General features: G+C 34.9%; 4 protein-coding genes and 2 pseudogenes across 8 annotated transcripts; 3 read left to right on the forward strand and 3 right to left on the reverse strand.

Moving 5' to 3' along the window:
- Window positions 1-239: 239 nt before the first annotated feature.
- Window positions 240-1282, reverse strand: LOC111297843 (thaumatin-like protein). Its single transcript, XM_089741487.1, has 2 exons — window positions 998-1282; window positions 240-913 (listed from the first exon to the last, which is right to left on the reverse strand). The coding sequence occupies exons 1-2, from the start codon at window positions 1059-1061 to the stop codon at window positions 240-242; spliced, it is 738 nt and encodes a 245-aa protein (XP_089597613.1). The 5' UTR covers window positions 1062-1282.
- A 696-nt stretch (window positions 1283-1978) lies between these two features.
- NDP1 (Tetratricopeptide repeat (TPR)-like superfamily protein) lies at window positions 1979-5391 on the forward strand. Of its 3 annotated transcripts, none has more exons than XM_022890968.2 (12): window positions 1979-2243; window positions 2376-2508; window positions 2592-2665; window positions 2763-2809; window positions 2908-3055; window positions 3147-3191; window positions 3270-3474; window positions 3565-3626; window positions 3733-3833; window positions 4415-4469; window positions 4545-4592; window positions 4829-5391. In XM_022890968.2, the coding sequence occupies exons 1-12, from the start codon at window positions 2051-2053 to the stop codon at window positions 5005-5007; spliced, it is 1290 nt and encodes a 429-aa protein (XP_022746703.2). In that variant the 5' UTR covers window positions 1979-2050; the 3' UTR covers window positions 5008-5391. The 3 variants fall into 3 exon arrangements, with proteins under 3 accessions (XP_022746703.2, XP_022746704.2, XP_022746705.2); XM_022890969.2 differs by having other exon boundaries at window positions 4551-4592; XM_022890970.2 differs by lacking the exon at window positions 4545-4592.
- A 101-nt stretch (window positions 5392-5492) lies between these two features.
- On the reverse strand, window positions 5493-6388 carry OHP (one helix protein). The gene is made up of 3 exons (XM_022890972.2): window positions 6172-6388; window positions 5931-6053; window positions 5493-5736 (listed from the first exon to the last, which is right to left on the reverse strand). Exons 1-3 carry the CDS (start codon window positions 6313-6315, stop codon window positions 5668-5670), a joined length of 336 nt encoding a protein of 111 aa, XP_022746707.2. The 5' UTR covers window positions 6316-6388; the 3' UTR covers window positions 5493-5667.
- A 736-nt stretch (window positions 6389-7124) lies between these two features.
- On the reverse strand, window positions 7125-8872 carry LOC111297844 (putative cyclin-D7-1). The gene is made up of 6 exons (XM_022892442.2): window positions 8470-8872; window positions 8269-8355; window positions 8060-8158; window positions 7759-7963; window positions 7460-7596; window positions 7125-7361 (listed from the first exon to the last, which is right to left on the reverse strand). Exons 1-6 carry the CDS (start codon window positions 8719-8721, stop codon window positions 7125-7127), a joined length of 1017 nt encoding a protein of 338 aa, XP_022748177.2. The 5' UTR covers window positions 8722-8872.
- Window positions 8873-12184: 3312 nt separating this feature from the next.
- On the forward strand, window positions 12185-14691 carry LOC111296587 (L-type lectin-domain containing receptor kinase IV.1 pseudogene; annotated as a pseudogene). Its single transcript, XR_016326202.1, has one exon. The product of XR_016326202.1 is annotated as an L-type lectin-domain containing receptor kinase IV.1 pseudogene (transcript).
- A 2890-nt stretch (window positions 14692-17581) lies between these two features.
- Window positions 17582-18456, forward strand: LOC111297845 (subtilisin inhibitor 1 pseudogene; annotated as a pseudogene). The gene is made up of 3 exons (XR_016326356.1): window positions 17582-17650; window positions 17736-17814; window positions 18037-18456. The product of XR_016326356.1 is annotated as a subtilisin inhibitor 1 pseudogene (transcript).

An 18456-nucleotide genomic window follows, 5' to 3' on the forward strand; every position in this document is an offset into this window, starting at 1 on the left:
TGTTGCTCAATCATTAGGGGAGTAATTGGATACTCGGAACAAGAGTTTGGAATTAGCTAAGATATAAAGAGAAAGGACAATTTTCCATCCATTTCATTACTGACATATCTTCATAATCGTAACAGCTATCATATATAGAGAAAGGGAAAAAATTGACTGATCCCTCTGTTATCTGTTGGTGTTGGCATTTATTTTTTAACACTGTCATGGCACCAACATTGACTTTTTATTGCTATTGATCATTTAGGAGGGCAGAAAGTGATAACATAACGTGAAGCCCTGCATTTGTTGAGGCTGCTAGAGTCATCAAAAGCATAGCTGTAGGCCTTTGGACAGATAGCCTTGAAGAGATGTGCAAAAAGCGTTGGCTTGCAGGTCTTTCGATTAGCATACTCCCCTGTGCAACAATATTTAGCTGATTGCATGGCCAAGCAGGCACTCTTACATCCCACTACCTTGGCTCCTTTCTTCACTTCCAACGCTGATGGGCAGCAAACATTCATATCAACTTCACATGATGCAAGTCCACAACCAATTCCGCCACCAACTGGTTTCATCGAAACCGGCAAATTAAAGCCATCAACCAAACTAACGTCATAGAAATGCAATGGTGAAGAAGATGACCCAAGAGTCATTTCTATCACAGTTGCAGGGGGTGCACCTGCCGTTCCTTGGCACTGAAGCATTCCAGAACAGTCACCTGTATCACAAGAACCCTTCCCATTACCGTCAAAATTACAACCTTGCCTGCCCCATATCCTCCCTGACCACTTCTTGGGCATGTCAAGAACTACCTCTTTGCCGCTACCAAGATGGAAGCCGCCATTTTTAGGAGTGGACTGACCTGCATTGCCAAGTATCCCAGGCCAAATGCTTTCCTTGCAGTTGTTCACCAGTATGACTTGCTCCCCATCTGCGAGGGGAAAAAAAACCAAACCCTTAACAAAAATTGTTAAATTTACACACAAGAACAAGCAAACAATATTCTACCATGTACCTGCAATCCAGGAAAATGCTAACAGATAAACGAAGAGAGAAAAGAAGATTGAAGAAGTTGGCATTGTCTCAAGTTTCTGAATTGGATTAAGGAGAAGTTGCCCTATTGTACTGAGCTGCCATAGAGTGAAGCTTAAATATCAGCTCCACAAGGACAGCTTAACTTGAACGGTAAATAAGAACAGAAAATCTCAACAGTTGCATCACTAGGTGCCTTTTGCTTTCTTTTTCAACTCTCTTTTCACTTTTTACTGTGATGATAATATGGCATATATCCATAGCTTCAAATCAGGGGTTTGTTTTTTCCTTCCAAAAATATATATTAAATTTTTGTATTAAGAGTATAATATATGTGATTTGAAACTAAAACAACCAAGTTTAAAACAATTCCAAATTCAGATACTGCTAAAAGATACCTTGAAAATTGCAATAACTACAATTAAAGAGAAAAGTGAAAGGGAATTCAGGAGATATGATTATGCCTGTTAGTTTCTTAGTCATGAGGCTTAAGATCTTTTTTCACTTTGGTCTCAAAGGATATCATGTGATACCGAAATAGCCAAGCTTGTTTGTGATTAATAAAAAATTGATTTAAATAATCAAAAAAAGATAACAGGCTGTGTTGTATTGTCGAGGGGGGGGGGGGGGGGAGCAGCTTTTATGACTATAGATATAGTTTGTATTGTTGATTATTTTTTAAATCAATTAATATTTTAAAATTATGAGTTTGATAAAATTTATGTATATAATATTTTTTTTGAAATAAAGAAATTAGGATTAAGGATAGATTATAAATTTAAAAAAAAAATCTTTGAATTGATATCAATTCTATTTTTAGTATTTTTTTTAAATTTTTAATGAATTGAAAAATATTTCAAAAAAGATAACAACAAGAGAAGAAACGGTGTCGTTTAGATAAGTGCACGTTACACGTGTAAGAAACTCAGTTATTAGGTGATTAAAACTCCTGCTTCATCAGATTTCTAAAAACCTCCTAAACCCCTTTGGATATTTTAATTAGGGTTTTAGCAACAAAGAACAATAATCAGCGGCGATGATTCAAGCCACAGTTAAGCTATCAAGATCGGCCATTGCCTTGTCTCGGACCTCCCGAGTGGGACACATTGCCAGAACTTCATCACAGCCGTTGAGATTCCTCCACGATGGAATGAAAGGTCCTAGTGCCAACCCAGTTGCTGTTCAGATGATCAATTACGCCCTATCACATGCCAGATCCCAGAAATCAGGTTTATACAATCATCCCATTTATCTAAAGTTCCAATTTCAATGGATATCAGTTTAAAGCTTCTATTTTTTCTATTGTTCTTTGCTCAAAATTGAAGCTTTATTTTTAAATTTTGAGTGATTGGGTTTTGTAGATGAATCATATGCTCAAGGCATGCTGATATTGGAGCAGTGTCTTTCTACTCAGGCAAGTGAAACTGAAGGTCAATTTGCTCAAAATTCTGTTGGAACGGTGTTACTTGCAATGTCCACTTTGTTGTATGAAAGGTAGTTCTTTTGTTTACTTCTTTATTTTCTTTCTTTTAAAATAATTTTTTCTGACTGGGAACTGATGATGATTCTGCTTTTAGAGGAAGTTTTGAAGAAGCAATTGAAAAGCTCCATAGAGTTCAGGATTTAAAGCGATCTTCCTTGGGTGTTAGAGGTCAAATTTGACTATTTCAATATTGTTTTTCAGTTTATTTCTTCTTTGGAATTCCATTGCCGAAAAGGTTGTTCACTAAATTTGGTATTTGGTATAGTTGCTGCTATGGAAGCTCTTGTTGGTCTCTATTTGCAGTTGGGCCAGGTAAGTGAAGCCGTTGATCATTATTTTTTAGTTTAAACTAATGGCTTGTAGCATATATGATTTTGATTTACCTGGAGATGGTTCTTCTCCCTATATAGGATGATACTTCATCAGTGCTCACAGAAAAATGCTTAGAACTTTTGGATAAAGATGATTTAAGTAATGGTGGGAGCATAGACTCTGTGGTTGCTCGTGCCAAAGCAGTGAAGGGGCTAGTTGAGCTTGTCAGTGGTAACCTCGAGTCAGGTTAAGCTAAAGGCCTTGTCCAAATTTTGGTTCATTGTTTTGTTGTCTCCTTGATTTGTGTAAGTATTGAATGTGATCTGCATCTTTGCAGCCGAATCATTTTTTAAAGGTCTCCAAGATAATAATGATTGGAATGGTGAGGTCCTTCAGTTTATCAGTTGCTAATTGGCTATAGTAGAGTCTCTTGCATAATAATTGCTGTTGGGCAATGCAGGCAGTGTTGCTTTGTCATATGGAGAATTTCTGCATGCTACACAAAACTTTTCTCTGTCCAAAGAATTATACCAAAAGATTATTGAAGGGTTGCCTAAAAATGAAGATTTTGGTGACATAAATGCATTAGCAGTTTGCAATATGGCTTCAGATGAAGTTTTAGTTGCTGCAACCTTGGCCTTGGGGCAACTTGAGTCACACATGGGGTGATTTTATGGTCACTTGTTTATATCTTTGTTTCCTAATCTGTTCCAACACCTCTTTCTTATCAATGTCTAAAACAACCTGTTATACAGGAAATTTGGTGCTGCAGAGGAGATATTGACAAAGGCACTAACTAAAACAGAAGAATACTTTGGTGCCTAACTTTGGATTTATGTTAATGTACTCAAATTCTAGTGTTCTTCTGATTCTGCTTGCTTATTACATTATTATTTTCCTTGTGATTTATTGACTTCATGCAGGCTCTAATCATCCCAAGGTTGGTGTTGTCTTAACCTGTATAGCTCTCATGTATCGAAACAAAGCAAGACAAGAGCGTTCAAGCTCTCTTCTAATTCAAGAGGTCAGAACTTCCACCTTGTGTATTTAATTCTGGCTCTGCTGCATTAGCCTGCATTTATTTATCTGGTTTCTGAAGTTTTGCATGATTTGTTCATTTGTAGGACACATATCTCCTTACCTTCCTTTTTTTTTGTTTTTTTTTTAATTTTCTATGGGAAAATTGTAAAAGAGGGGAGGAAAGAGGTTGCATGAGGGACTGGATCTGTAATCCAGTGTGAAAGAAGAAAAATTTAGAATGCATTCTGATTTGAGAAGTTTGAGCATTAGAAAATGATAATTTGTAAATGTAATGCACCCTATTTTCTGAAAGATTATTAATCTCTTTTTAATCACCTGCCTTTTGATGTATGAATGCTGTGAGTTTGCATGTATATTTATCTTGCATCTTAGCAAGATTGCCACAGACCAGGTGAAACAGAAGAAGCCAAGAAGGTCATATAGGTAATCCTAGCTTATTTAGGATTAAAATTTGGGTTGAAATGAGCATAATAATATGCACTTTGCATGAGTTATAGTAGCCATTCTTTTAATCTATCTAAGGACTTATGTGGTGTAATGGTTTTGATACTTTGTGACCGGCAGGGACTTTACAGAAGGGCAATAGAGTTTCTGAAAGCTCCACCATTGGAGTCTAAAGGTTTGGAATATTAAAATATTTCTCTTGCTAGATGTTTAAGCAAGTGAATTACTATTTCACCTTTTAATTTCTTAGGTGCAGAGACAAAACCTGATAGAAGGGATATTTTAGCCCTTGCAAGAGGTATAGTCAAATGTGTTACATCTTTTCTTTAATTTGGAGAGATAATAATCTGAGCATGATATGCCCTACTTAACTTTGGTGTGATGTGGCTAACATTTAACACAAATAAAGCAGCAAATATGATATAAGTTGAGCATTCTGCAATGTCAACAAGATGTGTATATTCAATTTCAAGGGGCTCTGAGCATGTATCTGTTCATAGTGCACTGCAATAATCTGGTCGTTTATTTGTGCAGGTGGGTATGCAGAAGTACTTTGTGTTCAACAGAACAGGAAGACTGAAGGAGAGAAAATGAAAACATGGGCAGAAGCTGCATGGAGTAACAGTCGTATGTCACTAGCCGATGCATTGGACTTCTCAGTGCCTTCTAATAAGGTGCCAGTTATAGATGCTCGAATTGGCCGAGTGCTGTAGATCATTTTGTTCTTGTTTGATTATGGCAGTTGAATATGGTTTGTTTATGCATCGAAAAAGAAATATGATAATTTTCTCTGAGCCTCTGAAACAATAATTCACCTCCTCCACATACTGCGAAAGGAAGTTAAATCATCCTGCCATTTCTTCATCTGGTTAGGTTAATTTGTTAGGAAATCCTTCCTTGGCAATAAGTTCTATTCAGCAGATTGTAGATGATGCAGTGTGCAAAACAAGCATCTGTAGACGGCTGTACCTAAATCTAATGCGAGAGACCCTGTGCTGCAGGGTATGTAACATTGTTGACAGTTTTATAATTTTAAAAAATAGATTGTACAGACCTCGTCCGTCTCAGAGTTGGTGAGACGGAGTAGTTTAGCCTCATTGATCTAGCCTGAGATCAGTTTATATTTTCAATGTCATTTGGGGGCATCATATTACGAATTCCATGTTGTTCGAGGTTGAACAGGAGGAAAATGAAATACTTATATGATCGTCAAAGTGTAATGAAATACTTCATATAATCGTCAAAGTGTAACTGAGTTAAGTTATGGAGTACAATATTTTCATTTTTCACTACAAAATAGTGTGTGTTCTTGTTCCAAATAAAAAAGAAAGCGCCATTTAGATTGAGCTAACTTGTCTTCTTGGCCTGAATCTTTATAGAGGAAGATCAAGACCTTTACCAACATCTACCCCAATAGTCTGAAGAATTCCCTTGTTTAGTATCTGCAAAACCCAAAAGCCCACACAATTAGGCACAATTACCATAATTCAAAAGCCCCAAACTGCCGTAAGCTTCCTTGAAATCTTCAGTGATTGTACCATGCGAAGCACGTCAAAGGACGAAGGCAACAGTTATCTTATATGTGTAACCCTTTACTCTATTGCCAATGACCGAGACAAAATGATACAAAACTTACCAGTTCTACAATGAAAATACCAATTAAGCCAATCATGCAGGCCCTGGAATTCCATATTTCAGCAGTCCTTGTAAATCCAAGAAAAGGTGCATTGAACTTAGGCTCTACTTTTGGCACTTCGACCTGAAAATTTGTTTATTTTTGGGAAACAAATTTTCTTATGAACAAAAACCCAGCATTATTTGGAAATAAAAAGAACCCATGAAAAGAAATGGAAGAAAACCCAAAACCAAGAACGTACCCCAGCAGGAAGCTTGGCAGCTTGGACCTTGAAGGGTGCTCGGTTCCTGAAGCTAGTCGTGTGATGATGCTGGTTTTGGCGTTGAATTGTTAAGCGCTTAGTGGGAAGAAGAAATGATGAGGAAATGAGTGCAGAAGTAGCCATTGCTTTCGGTCTGCCTCCAAAGCCAAGGCGAATCGCGTGGCTGTCTGTGCTTTATCCTACTTCAACCTCAAAAGCCAGTGGGTCCCCCCACAAGAAGAGCATGTGGTTATGGTGTCGGGCTTCGGTTACATTCGGTTTTCAAGCAGACAGTTCATTGCGGTTCGAATAAATTATTCGTGGGATGATGCTCTACATGGAAAGGATTTTATTTCCCTAAAATACAATTTGAAATAATCTTATTTTTTTTCTCAGAAAAATATAGTATGATTTCTTTAATTAACTTGATGATGATTTTATAATTCTATTATATTTTAAATTGACATTTTATGTCTCAAAAATATAAATATTAGTTTCTTATTTTTGCATAAATACAAGAACCAATCTCATAATTTCACCAATAGAAATATGGAATATTGCTATAATTCAATGGAGAAGAAAAAATGGTAGCTATTGATCAGGATATCTATCTTATCAATTACTACAATCTATGAGATCATGCATTGAAGAAAAGCTTTATAATTAAGCTTTACAAGTTGAAAATTTGTGTCTTGAGACGAACTTTCAGCACTGTGTTATTAGTTCTTGCATGATTTAATTAACAAATTAGAGTTTGCACACCAACTTTGTTATAGATGATAATGGCATATTATAAATATATCTATTCATCATTTTCACTCTTCCAATCACAACTATCCATCACATAAATTTTTTACGTGATATTAAAAGTTGTAACGAGATTAAATGAATGAACCGAGTGAAAATGATAAGTATAACATATTCTACGACCACATTATGACCGTTTCTAGGATCTACTCTTCTTCAGATCTCTTCCTTTTAGTCCCACTTGATTCAGAAATGTTGACATTTGAACTTGGCATCCTGAAGAGTGAGAGATCGACTTGGCAATCATTGATGTCAATCCGCTCCATCAACAGAACAGTCACAGGACTTGAAGGGTTGTAGTGGGAGTTCTCAGAAACTTTGAAGCTGTAGAATGGATCAACCAACCATGGTTTCATTATCCTACGACACTTGCTAATATCATCCTGCAGACTTGGAATATTTTAGTTATATCAATGGAACAGTAAACTAGAAATATATATAATTTCAAGATAAGAAAAACTGGGATTTTAATATCTTTTACCTCGTGATTTTGGTTTATGAGATTCATGATATTGGTGAGATGAACATTATAGGATGACGGAATATTTAACTCTTCTAGACTACAACAAAGAGCAGATATTGCAACAACGCTGGGTGGATAATGCAGAAACTTGAAATCTGCACCATTTTACTTTAATTTTCAGTATGGTCATTACATTACAACAACAAAAATTCACTAGATTTATTTTAATTTCCATCTGTATTGTTGAACGATATAATCAAATGCATTGTCCAGTTGGGAAATTAAAAATCAAAGAGAAAAGGGAATCCAAATTGTACCCAATATAGCTTTGAGAAGGGTTTTATTAACTTGGTTGATTAACTCCTTCTGAAGGTGACATTTGAGATAGAAAATATTTGATGTAATCAGCTCTATATAGGAATAGGTTGTTGTAGAACTGATACGCCATTTTAAAGCCTGTAACAGCATCAGTTCCATCTGTTGGATTGTGCTTGATCGAAAAGAATGCTCCAAGTTCTCCATCTTCAACCAAAACATTAACGGCCAACTGTTTAACATCAACATTTTCATAAAAAAAATACTGATTAGTGCCATCATAAAACAATATTGATTAATCACCTGGAGTTCATCCAAGGAAGGAAGGCAGGTTTCATTGAACTTGGAGGCAATGGATAAACATGCTATGGATAGTAACTCAACCATCCAATGTTTCCATCCCTAGAATGTTACGTACAAAAGTAGTTAATTTAATGTTTAAACCACAAAATGTTGCTTCGAAGTTAAGGGAAAGAAGGCAAGTAATAGAAGAAGAAAAACCCCCTCCTTACATGGCACTGACTAAGAGACAGGAAACGATCTAGGTAGTTTGCCGCATTGAACACGGTTCCAATCGAGAGGTTTAACCGAGTACAAGTCTGAAAAACATAAAATGAGAGAAAAGTGCAGATTGAGATTTATTATAAAACCATTTCAACTTAACAGTTAGCTAGGGGAAAGCGTGAGGATTTTGATGAGGAAAGAAACTTAACCTTAATAAGCCACTGAACCACTCTAAACCTAAGAAACACCAAATTATTTGATTGGAGACAATCTATATATCCAGGTTCAGGCATGTAACTGAACTCTTTCTCCAGGCATAGTGCAAGAGCCTGCTCAGAATCTTCCTTTGTCGTGTAAAATGAATCAGCATAGCCCTTCAAAGTGCAATGTTCAAGTTCATGGCTAATGTCAGGAGTTCCAGGACTCGAAAGCCATACCTCTTCACAAAGCAAATTCTCCATTGCTTTTGTTGCTCTTCACAAAGAAATCATAGATAAAGGTACGTAAGTTTATAATTATTCAATGACAATGCCACTAGGGAGATGGATAGTCACCCTCCTTGGATATTTTGGTACAAAATAAAAAGGGAAAGCAACATAAACAATTGAGCCAGAAAGGGCTAAGGGGCTTTGGGGCAGTTATAGTCTTTTTCCAGGGGCTCGTGGGGTAGTTGGATGGAGAAATGGGGAGAGAGGGGAAGACATAAAAGGGAGGAGACGTCCCTCATGAAGAGGGGTAAATGCTGGAGGGATTTTTTTTTTACTGTGCAGTAACCAATTGCGTGAGCGCACGAGGATGGTAGAGCTCGTTTCATAAATGAACAGCCCTTAAACATTGGGAAAGAATCACTGTACTTCTTTTTTAATCAAGCAGTTTGTGTTTGGCAATGTGGGTCTCACTTCACGTTTGGTTTGCCAGTTGTTCATGGGGCCACGTTTCAACTCTCAACCCAGTTGATCATGAGGCCGCAGTAACTGCACAGCCAACTAGTTAATCAGAGCAGGTGAACATCTGCCAGGACTCATCCCAAAAAAAAAAGTAGAGTGACAAAATAACATATGAAAATGTAAATCACGAAGTTCACATCTATTTGAGAAATCAAGTTTACCCTGATATATATTGGAATCAACAGCCTACATTCTTATTTACTGCAATTCATATGATGAAAAACTGAATCCAGATCTTCCTTCGTTGGTGGATTTCAGCTCAAGCTTCTGAAAAGGACTGCAAGTTCATTGAGGACAACTTTGTCAACCATTTGAACACGAAAGAGGAAGGAGGAGAAAGAAAGAGAGTTGACCATAATGATTACAAGGCATTTTGCCTGATGTTTATGCATTTGGGGCATTTTGCCTGGAGGTTGTTTGTGGTAGAAGGCCAGTCATGCCACGAGCCTCAGCTGAAGAGGTGCATCTTGTGGATTGGGTGTTCAAATATTGGAATGAAGGAGATATCCTGAAAACAGCAGACCCTGAACTTGACAAGGATTTTGAGGTCGGAGAAGTTGAGCTAGTACTAAAGGTTGGACTATTTTGCCCACATAATGCCAAATATGTCGCAAGTTATCTCATATCTGAATGGCCAAGCTTCATTCCCTGAAAAATTGGATACAATTTTGTTGAAAATAATGACTCAAATTTCGTAAGAGATTTATTTAAGATTTGTTAAAAATTTGTTTGGAATTTGTTAAATATTACATGATAAACAAGAAGACTTGTAAAAAAAGAATTTAAAAAAAAAATAGATTCTTAATAAATAAATTTAACTTGCAATAGAAGAATTTTAAAAAGAAATGAATTTTTAATAGGCAAGTTTAACTTATAAGAAAAGAATTCTAAGAGGAAAGAGATTTTTAATGGACAAGTTTGTATGGTTATAAATATGTGAAGTCTTTACAGGGTTAGATATGAGAAAAAGATGTAAGAGAGTTCTAAGGTTTTGTGGGATAGACATCTCATAGGACTATTGGGACTCTACGTTTTATGGATGTGCATGTTTGTTTATGAGTGGACTAGAGGAAACTAAGAGGGTCCACATAAGTATGTAGTATAAGAGTATATGGGTATGTGTTTGGTTATGTTGAAAAGGGTGTACAAGGGTTTGTGTTTGTTTAAGTTGAGAATATTCCATAAGATTAAAGTAGATTGAGAGTATCTTATGAGTATTAATTATTGAGTGAGATTGATGATTTGATATATGTTTGTAATTCTCTATGACTAATGGATCTTGTTTCTCATTCGTAGATGTAAGTTGATTAGATTGAACCACGTTAAATTATTGTTTTTTGTGTATTTGATTTATTATTTAATTTTACTTTCGTTGATGTGATTGGATTGAAAACTTTTAATCCAACAAATTTTTCGTACGCTGGATCTCCTCGAACAGTCCCTTGATTACTCATTAACCTGAACAAAGGAATCCGTAGCAACCATGACAGTCACTGACTCATTGCTATTTGCAGATCGTTAATTGTATTTGCTATATAACTGATATAGTTAGTAGTACACGCGCATAATTTTCCAGTTGAAACTGTTTGACTTGATTTAACTATCACCTTCACAAATTAATTAAACTTTGTCTACTATCGTTTATTGTATTCAACCGCTAATATTAATTGTTTCTGTATGAATGTATGCATGCATTTGTTGTTTTATTGAATTATAGAACTTATTTCCATCTCAGGGGCCAAAAACATAAGCACAAACCTGTAATCTTTATCTAGACAATATAGCCTAGAATGAAGGGAAAACTAGATACCTGATAAGTGAGTAAGTGAGAATGAAGAGCACTAAATATTCATTGCTTTTATTTCTGATAAAAATTAGTGAATCCACCGATCAATCAGAAATTCTATCAGCTGAGAATGTAATGAACCCTATGAGAAACCAAGGAACTGAGTCACGCATTGCAGTTACTTGTAAATATCATATTTCTTAATTGATTGAATGGGTCTAAAATGGAAGAAATCATCATCTTCAATGTGCATAAAGCCGCCATCTTTGCATGTATCTTTGATTTGTCAGGCTCACAGATTTGAAATGTCTATGTTTCTTATAATTTCAACTCCACGGGAAGATCACTAGAATAAACAGATGAGATATAGGAGAAACGAATAAGAGATAATTTGTTGGATCAAATTCCCTCTTCATATCAGACATTGAGAGGTTTTAGCAATATGATATAAACTTGGACTAGCTTCCAAATGAGGACAGGTTTTAGCAACTTGCCAGATTAGATTGAATTAAAGACTTCATTGACCCGAATTAGTATATACGAATGACATGAATGTTACATTAATTTCTAAGCTTGATTGAACCCTAACGGAAAGAACCTAAGGATCTTGTTTTATGTTGAACGTACCCAAGAGGGAAAAAAATTTAAATCCTCTATTTTCAAATCAAAACAGAGTTGATCGAAACAGAAAATATGTAAGAACTCTCAAAATAAAAGAAAATGCCAAATATATACCCCATGGATATCTACCAAAAGGTCACTTTTTCTGTTTGAGAAATGCAAAATGAAAATTGAAAATTATTGAATGAAATCTTAATAAATAATTTGATGCATATTAAAAAATAATCAATGCTTTCGTAATCTTTCATTATCTCACATGATATAATCTCTTTTTCGTTAACTAATTTGATTCAAGATGGGTTGGCTTTTTACTTTTCAAAACTTGGAAAATTAGCTTAAACAACTATTCTTGATAAGTTAAACGCTTCCCCGAAATATGGATTCTACACTCTCAAACAACTAGTCAGCTTAACAGCTTATTTCTTTGCTTTTGCCTCATTTTTTCTGACTGTTTTTCTTATTAGTTAATAGTAGTTGTTAAAAACAGACCATTTTTAAACTCAAAAACTGTTTATCCAAAGAAAATCCCAAAAAACAGACAAAAAGGCCAAGCAACCGTGCCTGGACCGTTATCGCTTACGGGGGTTGACCAATGCCCTTACTTTTGGAAACTTCCAATGGTGAACTTGAATGCATGGTGCTGGTGAGAATTGCGTGGGGAAACCGGCGTCAAGTTTACAGAAGTCTCTTGTCCCCACTCCTTACTGTGCGACAGCAACTTCAAAGGTAAAGACTTAAGGATCAAGCTTTTTCTTTTTCTATTTTTTGGGGATAAATATAAGATCAACCTTGCTTTGCAATGGTGGCTGGTAAATTTAAAACTTTCTTATTACTATGGTAACGGGCCAACTACTTGAACGGCTGATGGGTGAGAGATTCTATGAACTTTCTAACTGATCTCAAGCACTATTAGAAGGCAAAGAAAAACAAAGACAAAAAGGACAACAAGGCAAGCAGACTTTGGCCATGTGTTTCAGATTAGCAATTCTGCTGACTCTTCTGATAAACTTAGCCGCCGCCGTTGATGTTGATTTCATTTACAACGGATTTCGGCCCGCTAATCTAAGCCTTGATGGCATTGCAGAAATCACTTCCAATGGACTCCTAAAGCTCACCAATGAAACCATGCGACAAAAAGGCCATGCTTTCTACCCTTACCTTATAAACTTCAAGAACTCAACAAACGGTTCAGTTTCTTCCTTCTCTACGACCTTTGTCTTCGCTATTGTTCCTGAATATCCAAATCTCGGCGGCCATGGAATCGCTTTCGTGATTGCACCCACTAGGGGGCTCCCTGGAGCTCTTCCACTCCAGTATCTTGGACTCTTCAATGGGTCCAACAATGGCAGTGATAAAAACCATGTTGTTGCTGTAGAACTCGATACGATGCGAAATGACGAGTTTGCTGACATCAATGACAATCACGTTGGGATTGATATTAATGGATTAGTGTCTGATAAATCTTTTCCAGCTGGATATTATGAGGATGGCACCCATCAGTTCAAAAACCTGACTCTGCTCAGTGGGCAACGGATACAAGTTTGGATCGAATATCATGGTCTAGAGAAGAGAATGGATGTTACTTTAGCTCCATTTAATGTTCCTAAACCCAATACTCCACCTTTATCTTTGTCTCGTGATCTTTCTTCAATTATTAACAATGAGATGTATGTTGGGTTTTCATCGTCAACCGGTTCTATTCACACATCTCATTATGTTTTAGGTTGGAGCTTTAAGATTAATGGTCAGGCGCAAGAGCTTACCCTGTCTAAACTTCCCAAGCTTCCTCGGTTAGGACCAAAGAAGATATCAAAAATTTTGACAATTGGGTTGCCTTTGATTTTAGTGAGTTTGGTTTTGGCAGCAGTTTCAGGTTTAGTTTATTACATTAGAAGGAAGAGAACGTTTGCTGAAGTTGTTGAAGATTGGGAGCTTCCGTATGGGACTCATAGATTCAAGTATAAAGATCTATATATTGCTACAAAAGGATTCAAAGACAAGGAGTTATTGGGTGCTGGTGGATTTGGTAAGGTGTATAGAGGAGTTCTACCAACCAGTAAACTCGAGGTTGCAGTGAAAAGAATCTCACATGAATCGAGGCAAGGGATGAAGGAATTTGTTGCAGAAATTGTGAGTATTGGTCGTCTCCGTCACCGGAATTTAGTTCAACTCTTGGGATATTGCCGGCGTAAAGGTGAGCTTCTTTTGGTCTATGACTACATGCCTAATGGAAGTCTTGATAAGTATTTGCATGACCAGCCAAAGGTCACCCTGAATTGGGGACAAAGATTCAGAGTCATCAAAGGTGTAGCATCAGGATTGTTTTATTTACATGAAGAATGGGAGCAGGTAGTGATTCACAGAGACGTTAAGGCTAGTAATGTTTTGCTGGATGGTGAATTAAATGGAAGATTGGGAGATTTTGGGCTTGCTAGGTTATATGATCATGGAACGGATCCACAAACAACTCATGTTGTGGGCACTCTTGGTTATCTGGCTCCAGAGCATTTTCGAACTGGGAAAGCCACACCACGCACTGATGTGTTCTCTTTTGGGGCCTTTTTGCTTGAAGTTGCCTGCGGAAGAAGGCCAAGACAGGCACAATCTCCAACAGAAGATGTAATCTTGGTTGACTGGGTGTATTCTTGTTGGCACAAAGGTGATATTCTTGAGGCAAAGGATCCAAATTTGGGTACAGATTATGTGGCAGAGGAAGTTGAGTTGGTCTTAAAACTTGGGTTGCTCTGCTCCCACTCAAAGCCTGAAGCAAGGCCAACCATGCGCCAAGTTGTTCAGTTTTTAGGAGGAGATATTCCTTTTCCAGAAATCTCATCACTCTATCTCTCTTCCAGTGGCCTAACATTTGCCCATCGAGAAGGCTTTGATGATTTTGCCATGACATATACATCTTCTGCTTGCAAGGGATTCTCCGATTCATCTTCTGTTGCAGGGTCTCTACTTTCAGGAGGTCGATGATTGTAAACTTTGTTCAGAGTTTTTAATAAATCTGAATCTTTTGCTTTGTATACATTGAAATAGAAAATTTGAGCGAAGGTTCAATCTTTATTTCCTTTAGATATTTTAAACCAGGTACTTGTGATTTATATCTTTTGGATGTTGCTGTTTCAACCCCAAAACATTCTTCCCCGTCCATGGTCGCCTGGCAGGGTGAGTGGGTTGTTTGGAATGTTCTGCAATTGTGAAATGTGAACCCTACCACCAATCAACTTAATTTTGGAGCATGGTAAAAAGGTCCAAATTGTCTGATGTGGAACCTAATTTCAATTTTAAACATCTTTCTCAATACGAATAATGATGTTGTAATTCATCTATCTTAACGCCATAAAATCCCATTAATCTTATTGTTTATGCTTTTTAAAATGGTTAATCCTGAAACGCTATGATGCAAGTTGACTAGTAAAACGTGTCGGTAGAATATTTTTCTACACCGACATTTCAAATATTAAATGGGTAAGAAAATCGATACGTGGAAAAATACATTTTTAAAATCTCAAAAAAAAAAAAGTTCACACAAAATTTAAAGATAATATTATTAAAATAATAACAAAAAACACCTTGAGAAGGGAGTCTGAAGGAATTAGGCAACCGTGACTTACGTTTGCAAATGGGTAATTTGTGAGAAATGCATGGTTTTGAAATTTCATGATGTTTTAAAGCACTATCATACACTTGTACGAACATTTGTGGCTGAACTTAGAAAAAAAAACATAGAAAATTTGAAAAAAATATGGATTTTGTCCAATCTGCTGTAATTAGGAATGATAATAGTTTGGATTGAAGTGGATTGAATTTAATTTTTTTAAATAATATATAATATTATTAATTTTTAAAAATCATTCGAATTTTAAGTGATTTTTTTAAAATTGATTTAAATCGAATTTTATCAATTCGGTTTAGTTTATTGATTTTTAAAATTTAATTTTTTTATATATCATTTTAATGAAAATTTTAATATAAGATAAATTATATAAATATACAATGAGATTTAACCTACTTGAGTTTATTTTTTTATGTTTAAAAAGTGATATTTAATTACTTTATGATTTGTTTTATTGTATTTTTTTCTAAAATCATTACCTTTTCTTCTTTTTTTTTTATTTTCTTCATCTTCAATTCATCTTCTCTCTCTAAAATTAGATGAATTTTTTTTTTAAACAACTAAATCCAAAACTAACAAAAAACTCTTCTTCATAAACCCAGAAAAACAATCTCAAATTAAAACCTAAAATTTTGATTTGCTCTTGGATGCTGCTGTTAATGGTGTTCTTTGGCTATGTTGATTATTTTTTATTAAGACTTTCAATTTTTTTGCTTATCTGTTTATATGCAAATTTTAAATTTTGTGTCTTTTTTGAAATGAAATTTTTGCTATTATGAATTATGTCAAGCATCAAACAAATAACTAATTTTCATTTGATAGCCACTAAAAATCTAGAGACAACCATCAACAAACCCAACACTTACAAAAAAAATTTACAGAATCTAAATCCACCATGAATTACTTACACACAATAAACCCTCAAAACAAACATAAATTCACGTAACAATCACAACAACTCATCAAGAAGGATTTTTTTCTATGGGTTTTAATTTGAATTTTTTAAGAATTTTTAAGTTTTTAAAAATAGAGACAGAAAGAGAAAGAGGAAAAAGATCAACTAGTGGCACACACCATAATAATATACTTTTTCAACATTTGATCTCTCACTTGCTGAATATTTTGAAGAATTCATGTTTTCAACTTAATTTTTTTTTTTAAAATTTGAATATAAGAAAAAGCAAACAAAAAAAATAAGAAAAGAGGTAAGGTTTATTGATTAAGCGTTAACATATTTATAAAAATTAACGGAATATCACGGATACACAATTCATAGTGATTAAATGTTACTTTTTAAATCTCAAGAAACAAACTCAAATCGCATTAAATTTCATGGTATATTTATGTAATTTTTTTAATATATTTAAAAAAATTATATATAAAATAATTATTTTATTTTATATATAATTTAAAATATATTTAAATTAACAAAAATATATAATTTGATTTGATTTAATTTTTTATTTTTTTTATATCTTAATTTTAAATTTAATCTAAATTTAATATATATATTTTTAATATTCAAACTTAATCCAATTCAAATAAAAAAATTAACCAAATTAAACCGAATAATTTTTAATTTTTAAAATTTTTTTTCTCACTTCTAATTGTAATAACACAAAAACGAAAAAGTATTTAGGGTGTGAAAGAACTTGTTTGTGAAATCCCTGGAGATCTCGCTTTCAAGTTTCAACCAAGTGTTTTGAATTTTATATTTAGGTGTATTTTTCATGCTTTGCAAGTCATGACACATGATTTATCAAGATTCAATTTTCCGTGCTTTAGGCTGCCAAGAACTTGGATATATGCCCTGAAAGACTTCTAGAATTTGGTTAAATATTAAATATCTCTTCTGTCCAAACCTACAAACATGACTTTTATCATGATTCTAGTGGATTCAACGAATCTTCGTGGATAGAGTTATAATTTAAAATATTATACAATAATATAACATGATATGATTTTAAAAATATAAAAAATATATAATTAAAATTTTAATAATAATTATATATAAATTTAACATAATTAAAAATATATATTATTTTAAAATAAATTATAACATATAATTTTTATATAAAATATAAAATAAATATATAAATTTTAATGTTTCAGAGCAACGCCAGTGATCAGAGGATGGTAATAAATATCAATTTGGGCCTTTGGCAGGATAATGGAAGCTAAGACTGTTGAATCTGAAAAAAAAGCGCAAAAATATGGTTTAAAGATAATTAAGTGGTCGGTTTAGAAGCCCAAAAATGAAGGGATTTGCAGGTTGAAGGTTCATACTTTTGGGCCATTGTCCCTGCATTTGAAGGCGGCCTGGCAGGAAAGGGACATTCGCGTAGCGCATGGTAATTATCAAATTTTATGCCAGCCATGTCAAGGAGTTGTCTGGATTCTGGAACTCCCTACATGTGGCAAAACCAAAGATAGAAAGTTTGATAAAATCAATCAGGAAGAGGACATTGAAACCAGTTTGCCCTTCATAAGTCACCAAAATAGTGCTGCTTTGCCGTGGCTGAGAACCAGCGCGCTGAAAAAGAACCTGGTGAATTAACAGATTCAACACCAGTCTTACCAAGTAAGTTGTTTGCTTCACTTCTTCCCATACCAGCAGTTCCCAATATTTGATTATTGAAATGATCAGACATCTATTCTGCTAGATCTTTGATGGGATTATCTGTTATTTGACCATTGAGGAGTAGCTCCATCTAAATGATTGTTTCCTATACATTGACAGGGAACCTGAATAAATATTTATTTTCTTCAGAATTAAATTTGATATTTATTGGCACTCTTGCAGGAACTTACGGGAGTTTGCTTGGATCAAACACTGCTCCAAAAATGGAATGGCCCGAGTTAGTAGGGCTGACCCGAGAGGAAGCAGAGAAAAAGGTTAAGGAAGACATGCCAAGAGTCCAGATTCAGGTGGTAGAAGCTAATCCTTTTGTTACCATGGATTTCAACCAAGGACGGATTCGATTATATCTTGATTCTTCAGGAAAAGATCAGAGACCTCCAAGAATTGGCTAAAACAGCTTCTCTCCATTCTAAATTATTTACTATATCTAGTAACACGTCCTTAATTTTTCTTAATGTGTTCGGAAATTGTACATCAGTTGTGAACTTCCTTTGCCATATCAGTTTTTGATTGTTGTTTCTTTCTTTCTAGTACTATTACACTATTATATGAATGGATAATGGAGAACTTGTTACAGTTTGA

Source organism: Durio zibethinus, chromosome 12 (genome assembly GCF_047325235.1).
Source record: "Durio zibethinus cultivar Kanyao isolate XHJ-2024 chromosome 12, ASM4732523v1, whole genome shotgun sequence".
Taxonomy (NCBI): domain Eukaryota; kingdom Viridiplantae; phylum Streptophyta; class Magnoliopsida; order Malvales; family Malvaceae; genus Durio; species Durio zibethinus.

Coding starts and splice junctions, on each gene's coding strand:
- LOC111297843 (XM_089741487.1), bottom strand. CDS start 1,061: ATGCCAACTTCTTCAATCTTCTTTTCTCTCTTCGTTTATCTGTTAGCA. Junction 914..997: donor AGCATTTTCCTGGATTGCAG/GTACATGGTAGA, acceptor TTCCCCTCGCAG/ATGGGGAGCAAGTCATACTG.
- NDP1 (XM_022890968.2), top strand. CDS start 2,051: ATGATTCAAGCCACAGTTAAGCTATCAAGATCGGCCATTGCCTTGTCT. Junction 2,244..2,375: donor TGCCAGATCCCAGAAATCAG/GTTTATACAATC, acceptor TGGGTTTTGTAG/ATGAATCATATGCTCAAGGC. Junction 4,593..4,828: donor TATTTTAGCCCTTGCAAGAG/GTATAGTCAAAT, acceptor TTATTTGTGCAG/GTGGGTATGCAGAAGTACTT.
- OHP (XM_022890972.2), bottom strand. CDS start 6,315: ATGGCTACTTCTGCACTCATTTCCTCATCATTTCTTCTTCCCACTAAG. Junction 6,054..6,171: donor CTGCCAAGCTTCCTGCTGGG/GTACGTTCTTGG, acceptor ACAAATTTTCAG/GTCGAAGTGCCAAAAGTAGA. Junction 5,737..5,930: donor GTATTTTCATTGTAGAACTG/GTAAGTTTTGTA, acceptor TGGGTTTTGCAG/ATACTAAACAAGGGAATTCT.
- LOC111297844 (XM_022892442.2), bottom strand. CDS start 8,721: ATGGAGAATTTGCTTTGTGAAGAGGTATGGCTTTCGAGTCCTGGAACT. Junction 8,356..8,469: donor TGGTTCAGTGGCTTATTAAG/GTTAAGTTTCTT, acceptor TATGTTTTTCAG/ACTTGTACTCGGTTAAACCT. Junction 7,362..7,459: donor TCATAAACCAAAATCACGAG/GTAAAAGATATT, acceptor CCAAGTCTGCAG/GATGATATTAGCAAGTGTCG.